At 43.0% G+C, this 8138-nt stretch overlaps 1 protein-coding gene across 1 annotated transcript in view; it reads right to left on the bottom strand.

The window, feature by feature from the left end:
* Positions 1-2532: 2532 nt before the first annotated feature.
* The window catches only part of LOC108933198 (sodium/potassium-transporting ATPase subunit beta-233-like), a 9225-nt gene continuing 3619 nt past the window's right edge, over positions 2533-8138 (bottom strand). Inside the window, exons 3-6 of the mRNA XM_018750088.2 lie at positions 5189-5344; positions 4325-4509; positions 4026-4109; positions 2533-3907 (exon numbers count right to left, since the gene is read on the bottom strand). Of these exons, the coding sequence (XP_018605604.1) occupies positions 3650-3907; positions 4026-4109; positions 4325-4509; positions 5189-5344 (683 nt within the window). The 3' untranslated portion in view covers positions 2533-3649. The remainder of the gene's footprint in view (positions 3908-4025; positions 4110-4324; positions 4510-5188; positions 5345-8138) is intronic.

Below are 8138 nucleotides of genomic sequence, written 5' to 3'. Positions count from 1 at the left end.
GTACGTTCAACCAGAGGTTATTTTCATTAAGTGCATAATTTTGCCATTTCTCCTATTTTCTCAGCTCACAAATAGGCCCAAGATTGCCTTTGAAGCAGAGCCGTGAAAACGGAGGAAAAGGTTAAACAAGGCTCTGGAAGCATTTTTGAGCGCAATTCCGAGAAATATCAACCATCGCTTTGTTAGCCGTACCTTCCTTGCCAGTTTATTTCCCTTTCCGCTGCAGGACCACATGGACAGAATTCTGAGCAGCTCTTGGGGTGACCGTGTTAAAGCCAAGCATCTCTACCTGGGGGGGCCATAATTGCTTTTTTGAAAGTGGGGTGAGGGGTTGGCTGGGACCAGCACATTACATTCACATCGAAACTCTACAAATCATAGCTAACTGCTGGGATCAGTCGAGCCCCCTCTTTTCACAAATACCAAAATAATACTCTGCGTTAATGAGAAGACCTCTTTCATTAGTCAATGCGGGAAAATGGACTTTATAAGTAAAATAGAAGATTCTAAAGCCCCCCCGGCAGATGCTACTGGAAGTAATATTGTGTATCTTATTCAAAAGCTATTACAGCTACTTTTTAAGTATTGAATTTGTCCTGTAAAACCACTTTATTCCCATTGTGAGAGGTGCTGAATTACCATTATTTCCCACGGGGAAAAAAAAAAAAAAAAAAAGACTCCCAGATGAAAAATGTCTCCTAAAATTAACATACCGAAACGAAGCGTTTTTATACATGACAATAACACCACCAGCATATTGAGATATTTGTTATAAAAATACAATTACAAAAAAAGTCTTGCCTTTCAATTGATTATAATCAATTATTTGATAATGGAAATAATCATCAATTATACTGTATATCATCAATACCTACTTGTGCAAAGCATTATTTTGCTCATGGATTTTTATATTTTAAATGTGTTTTGAGCAGCATTGGAAGAAAGGGTACTTTTAACTGTGAGGAGGAAACCCAGTACTAACAGTAGAGGAAAGCAGTACCTTTTTAAAGTCTCTTATTTATATTATCATTTTTAAGAAAACTGTTGGTTTAACCTGACCCTGGACAGCTTGTGTTTTAAACTGCATGGTTGTCATTTTGAAAAAGTGCTTCACTGGTGAGTGTTTTGCCATCCTCTTTCTGAATTAGAGCAATTGCAATAAAAAAAAGCTCCTTTGCAGCAGGGGTGGAACAGTCTACATGTTCTGTCCAGGCTTCAACTCCCTTTTCACTCATTTTAAACCGAGTACTTGGTTTTTAATCGAGCAATCCTTATCCCACTTTGCATGACAACCTGAAAGCTGTGAAACAGCTGCACTGCCAACGGTTTCTAAAGCAGTCGATGCAACTGGCTTTTTTTTTTTTTTTTTAATATACACTAATCTTTTCCATTGCCTGCAGTTTTCATGATGGTTTCCATCATTGAAATGTTTCACACCAGCGTGTTGTCTAAAATCAAGTACGCTGCTCCGGGACTGAACTGTTCCTTCCAAAAACTGCTGCTGGCTGAAATAACAAAAGCAAAACCAAGTTGCAGTCTACCAAAACTGCTGTCCCTCCCCTACTAGAAGTGAAATGACCTAGTAATGAGCAGAAATACAGTTATACTGAAACCAGTTGCATGAAAAAAAGGGTACATGTTTTTATAAGCTACTATAGCACTTCCCCCTTGTATGGGATTCCTCATGAGAGCTGAGCACAGAACCAAATGAGTTTAAACTATGCACTAATTTGGGAAATGTTTGCATCCACTGTGCAGGGCCTGAAAAACATGGCCTCATTTTAAAAAAAAAAAATGAACTTTGAATGAAATGAAAGCTCTCAATCAGGAATATGACAATCTCCAGGGTTCGAGGATTAATTCATCCCATTAGGTGAGAGTCATCTTTGGTCAGTAGGTAACTACATCCTGGTCAAGCTTCCCACCCCCAACAGACCAAGGTCTGTTCTGAAAGCATCTGAGAAATAGCCCAGTGCTGTTCTGTAACAGACATCCCATGACTCAAGTCTGGAGTGGAACAGCAACAAATAGCTTTTGAACAGAGGAGAGAGAGAAGGGAGGAGAGGGGGGGGGGGGGGAAAAAAAAAAAAAAAAAAAAAAAAAAAAAAAAAACCCCAAACAAAAGCCATTGTTTGGCCCAGTGGGTCTGACTTGCCAACCATCATTGTTTTTAGCGCCTGATTCTTTGGGCCAATGGCCAAGCAGTTCCTTGTTAATCATTTGCCAGTTATTTCCAGGGACAGGAACCAGCCAATGCAAGCAGCTTTTGTATGACTTTGGAATATGAATATGCCTTTATTGCATTTCACTTAGGAGCCACATTATGTTGCTGCATTAAGTCTGAATACTCTTACATTCATCTCCCAACCAGGAGAAAGCAAAAAGGTTCTCTTGACATTTAATATATAAACCTAGTGGTCAAAAAAAGAGGAAAAAAAAAAAGTCTACTTGCAGGTGTCAATGTTTCTCCTCTTTACGGTTCAATTTTCCTTCAAGCTCCTCCAAAGGATTAAAAGAGACATGACGAGTTACACCACTTTAATTTTTTTTATTTGTTTAAGTTTTACCCAGATTAAATGAATGACAAGAGCAGATTGACTCCTCATAAGTCTGATGTTCAACATTGACTTGTACTTTAACACCAACAAACATCCAATTACACAGGGTACTGCATTGCTTCCGATAAAATTCTAATAACCTTTGACCGGTGACTTTGGTATTTTATGTATACATTACTTTTTCCTGCAGAAAAAAAAAAGAAAAAAAATGTACAACTGCATAAATATAAAATTCTTCCACCATGTAAATGGCTAAAACATTCATTAGAAAGTTGCACCACGTCATGTGATGTCTCCAGCAAAACTTTTTTGTTTTAATTAAAGCACTGAGTCACCGTCGACATTAAGACGACAGCATCACAGGCTGGACACGAAACTCTACACAAAACCTTAAGCTTTAAAGGAATTAAAAGCCCCCTCCCAAAAACAAAGCGCAATAAGACCCCCTTGTCCCACATTGAATAGTGATTCAAAAGAAATTGTAAAAATCTCACGCAATCAGACTAGAAGACGGAAAAAAAGAAAAAATAAGGTAGAGTTTCACGGAGTGCAGTCATTTTCTTCCACGCGGCCCTAGAAGGATCAGAGCGTACCATCCCCGTAGTTTCAGTTAGTAAGTATACGTATGCATACACTCGCACACACAGACAGGCACACACACCTTGGACCACTAAAGCTTGCTCATGTAAGAACAGAAATTACGACATGGCTTGTAAAGGACCATTGTATGCAACTACTGTACACTCCAAAAATATATAGAAACCACACAAGGCAGCAATACTTAGGGACAGAAACACTGCTCGCTACATCAGTAGTGGAATTATAATTTACAGTAATAAATGAACATGTCCCATGGCTCAAGGAATATTCTCATTTACAGTAGAATAAATACTTTGCTATTGCTACTCCGTAATTTACAATCTAACCCTAAAATAGATGCAGAGAAGCTAGTGTAAAGCATACAGATTAAGTGTAGGTCCCGTATTTATGACAGTTTGTTCAAGACTAGGTTTTTTTTCCTCTCCTTCCACTTTCTTAATTATTTGTTGGTTTTGAAATGGGGGCAGAGTAAGCCATTTATATAGCTGAGGTCATGAGTTCACTGTGATCTTAATGTCAAAGCGTCCCTGGTAACGGTCCTTGTCGCTGTAGTTAATGTTCTCACCAAAGACCTTGCACTCAATGCGCAGCTCTGTGTTCACGGTGAGGTTGGTGAATTGGACAGCCACGAGTGGCTGGAGGTACTGTGGGTGCAGGGCTTTGCCGTAGTAGGGATAGTACTGCAGGGGGAACCCACCGCTGAAACCATAGTACTTGATCTCACCAATTTTTCCAGCATCCTCTTCCCTCTGCAAAAAAAAAAAAAAAAAAAAAGTTGAACTACACTTAGAGAAGAGCTGATGAGCTGTCCAAGACCACCCTGACAAACTAAGCACAGCTCTGGAGGGCTTCTATGTCCTAGCATACCTTGTTGGTGCAGAAGAGGGGGATCAGGTAGGGCTGCACCTTTGACTGGGCATCCTCAGGGATGCTGTCGTTGGATTTGGGAGGCTGGAAGGGAAAGTTGAAGCTGGTGAGAAACTGAGCCGCTGCAGTACAAGCTCCACAGGTGTCAAGTTGGCAGGGCATACCATTCAGCTGAACATGAGGTAGGGATAGGTGCCTGTCCTTCACTGCAACCCAAGATCATGCATCATGCCTTTATCAGGAAAGCTTGCTGACCAAGACCTTTCACCCTAGACAAGCTCTAGTTTGAAACCCTTTACCCTGGGCCTGAAGTTGACGATCCGGTTGAGCTTGACAATCAGGCAGGGCTTCCCTTCACTGAATCCAAAGTGTTCGTCTTGCAAGCCGGAGCAGGACTCCAACCACTGTCTCCGGAAGCGGCAGGCCTTCCTCACCCCCACGTCGCTCTCCAAGTCACCTCTATTCTTGTATTCCCCAGGGGTCTCTGAGGAAAATGGAAACGACTGCCTGAAGTCAACGATGACCCTCTAGATACAAGCCAAATATTTGTCTCATTCGGATGGCTACGAAACCATCGGCAAATGCAAAGAATGCATAATTGATAGGCTGAAGCGATGGCTCTTGAATTTTTATGATTTGAACCCCAACCCACCTAAACACTGTGGCTTGAAGGGCTGCCATTAAGGTCCTAGGTAACAGGAACATCTGAAAATCCAGTCTCTGGAGGTGTGAACTTGGCTTGGTATAAAAAACACCATACGTGGTTCAAAATTATTCAAACGGGCTTCATTTGACTGAAACCTTCACTAGTTTAACCAATGCTGCCATTAGCATTCCATGAGAAATGAGGTTACTACTTCAGAAAGGTACCCCAGACCTGAAGATGACAGGCACTCTTTGGAGACTGATGGCAAAAACATCTGTCCATATTCATCCAGATGAATGTTTGTGACTTCAGGCCCCGTGGGCTGGAATGCAGTCTAAATTAGGTTCAGTCAAAGGTGCATCAGGACCACAGGGAGCACAAAAAGCCCAGTGAAACCCGCAAGTCTGCTCCTTCACACATACCTTACTTGTAGGAGCACCGCAAGATACTACACGGAGCAGAATTTCTCGCAGCTGCTTACTGTGGCCATCCTTCGCGAAAGACGGCGAGAACCTACCTCCACAGTCCTCATACTTGAGCGCGTCCTCCTGCTTGTCGTCGTCGTACATCTTCAGGAATTCCTTCATGCCCTTTACATACTTGAGGTACGTTTCCCCGTCCTTCATATTGAAGGAGAGTTCTGATTTGTCGGAGCGTGGCGTGTGCGTTAAACCTTGGGGGTAAAGAATGACACAGGGCATGAAGAGGCGGCACGAGGCATTCTGGGTGGACACATTTTTACTTCACACATTTCAGTATTTTTTAGCACTTTATACAGGGCAGTAGATTAGTGCAGTGGTTGGCACTACATCCTTTGAACTGAAATACCACTTTTTTTAAATAGTACTGTTGAGCAAAGTACATACCCTAAACTGATAGGGTAAAGAAAAAAAGAAGTCCATCATATAAACAGGTAAATCAATATAGGTAATTTATAAGTCAGTTTGAAGGAAAGTGTCAGCTAAATTAATAAATGGGGAGGACAAAACTGATATTACATACACCATCAACTTCTCAAGATGTGTGTTCTTAAATTGAATAAAAGGTTTAAAAAAATTAGACCAGCAGGGGGTCATTCACACCAGTTCTCACGGTACCAGAAATTTTTATAAATGTGTTTTTACAATCCGGACGCATTTGGCGTCTGGCGGCAGAGGGCTGGCCTACCACGATGATGGTGGTCAAGTTTTTCAAAAAGCCCCACGTGTGGAGTGGCAGTAATTTTCCATAGAGACAATGGCACGTGAACATAGGGCCGGCGCGGTGTCGCACACGAGATGAAAAAAGGGAGGTGGAGGGGGAAACGTTCACTGCTGACTCTTTTTGCTTATGAACTAAATCAAGTTTCCAACTTCATCATCTTAAAGGAAGGTAGTGAATGACACACATTGTGAATGTGGGCTAAAAAAAAAAAAGCCATTTAAAAAAAAAGAAAAAAAGGTGCTGGCTTGCAACACTCGCCCTGGCGCACAAGCTTTCCCCACAATGGAAACTTTTAAGAGAGAGGGTGGGGGTGAGGGTGAGGGGGCGGGCTTCTGCTACACTCCACCCCTTTGATCATGTCGTCCTCCACCAAGCAACCAATCAGAGCCGCCCCCCAGGGCAGGGTGTCCCCGCCCCTGCTGCCGTGGTTTCCTGTCAGAGCACTTGCCAGCCTGCAGCTTCTCTCCACAAAGAAAGAAAAAAAAAGAAGAGCCAGCCCTCCAAGCCCAGGAAAGTTATAAGAAAGAGGAAGGAGGGGGAGAAGGAGAGGAGAAAAAAAAAGCCAAAAGGAGTCGAACACCCTGAACCAACACACTGCGGCCTGGGGCAGGCCACCTGGTCAGGGTCAGGACAGAAAAACCTTCCTCCTGTGAAGCACGGTGCAAAAAAAAAAAAAAAAAAAAAAAAAAAACCCCCTGAGATCATGGAACCAAAAACAATACAATAAGAAAGGTGGCAAACGTCAGGAAAAAACTTTGACGCAACAGGCTTAAACAAGCCCAGCACTTTCTCAAGTTTAAAAAGAAAAAAAGTTAAGCCATAGCAGGCTTGACGCCTGGCTTTTCCTATTTGGAGGCTGCACATCACATTTTACTGAAGAAAAAAAAAAATAAAAACAGCGTGACACCCAACCATCATGGCATGGTCACGACGAGGGAAGATCGCCATGGCGACGGTCCACCTTCATCCAGCTGGACCCTGACGAAGGAGCGAACCCAGAGGAAGTGCAACAGGAACCACAGTCCTGCCTGAGTCATCAGAAAGGGACTCAACGTGACACTCTCGCACTAACCCCACCCCCCCCAACGCATAAACAAAGCCAGCCTTGTGCGCATTCAGATTCAGAATATGACCCGAGCAGCACCGCGCACAGCATGCTGGATGCGGCCCAGACCTCCAGCTGGACGGCAGCTACGAGGGGACCTGTCAACGCAATAAAAATCCCTCTAGGACGTTCCTTTCGCCCTCCGCCTTACATGCCGAGACTACATTCGGACCGCTGTTCACGTTCCAATTCAGATTACGTTTACGACTCACCTGCGGCACTTTGCCCCGAATCTTGTATGCGGATCGAATGTTACGTACACGCCGCAGAAGAACGATGCGAGGTGCGGTCCTTGGACACGGTGAAAACCCGAGTTTAACTAGCACCTTGTCGAACTGCAAAAAAATGGGAGCTCGGCACTTGCAGATGTCTGCCCCCCCCATTACCTCCCACATACCATAATGCAACATATTTTCACAGCCCTATTTGACCAAAATTTGTGATTCATTAATTTGCCACCAGCAAAAAAATTAAGTTAGATGCCTCTTTCCACAAGAACAGCTGTTTTCCAGCCAGATTACCTGCTGCTGTATACAAGTAATATTTCAATAACCTTAACAGAGCCCTTATGTCATTTATTCAGTCCTTATTTCGAGGGAAGCTGAACACACACAGATCTGTATTTAAGCTTTCGCGCCGAATGCAGCGGATCAGACAGCTTCTACCACCATTTGCAGCTCAATAATTCAGTCTATGATGCCCAGGAAATGATCACTGACTTTGTGGGCTACATGAGGTACTACCGACCACATAGGCACAAAAACGTGTGTATGCGCCACTTTTGCACTAAAAAAATGAATCAATTCATATTTCAATACTCCGCATCTGACAGCCATGTTAAAAAATAAATGTCATTTCATGCAGACGGCGCTTACAAGAGTTAAAGCGCTGAAAAAGGCGTCAAATTGGTGCTCGTTGCCTTGCTGTATTTAAAAGCCGAACGGGACGTTTCACAAACCCTTTTCTACCGTTCTGATTTCTACACCAGGATGTGCATGAGCCACAAACACTGCTTAGGTAAATGATTACCTTGCCTGGGCTCAAATTTACAGGTATAAAGAAAAAAAAAGCCCAACAACTTCCTGGATTAACTGTTAGAAACACCATCTGAGCCTGAAAAATCATCTAACACACACACACACACACACACACACACACA

This window comes from Scleropages formosus, chromosome 1, assembly GCF_900964775.1.
Source record: "Scleropages formosus chromosome 1, fSclFor1.1, whole genome shotgun sequence".
Lineage (NCBI taxonomy): Eukaryota > Metazoa > Chordata > Actinopteri > Osteoglossiformes > Osteoglossidae > Scleropages > Scleropages formosus.
The sequence above is the reverse complement of the archived record's forward strand: the minus strand, read 5'-3'. Positions and strand labels throughout refer to the sequence as shown.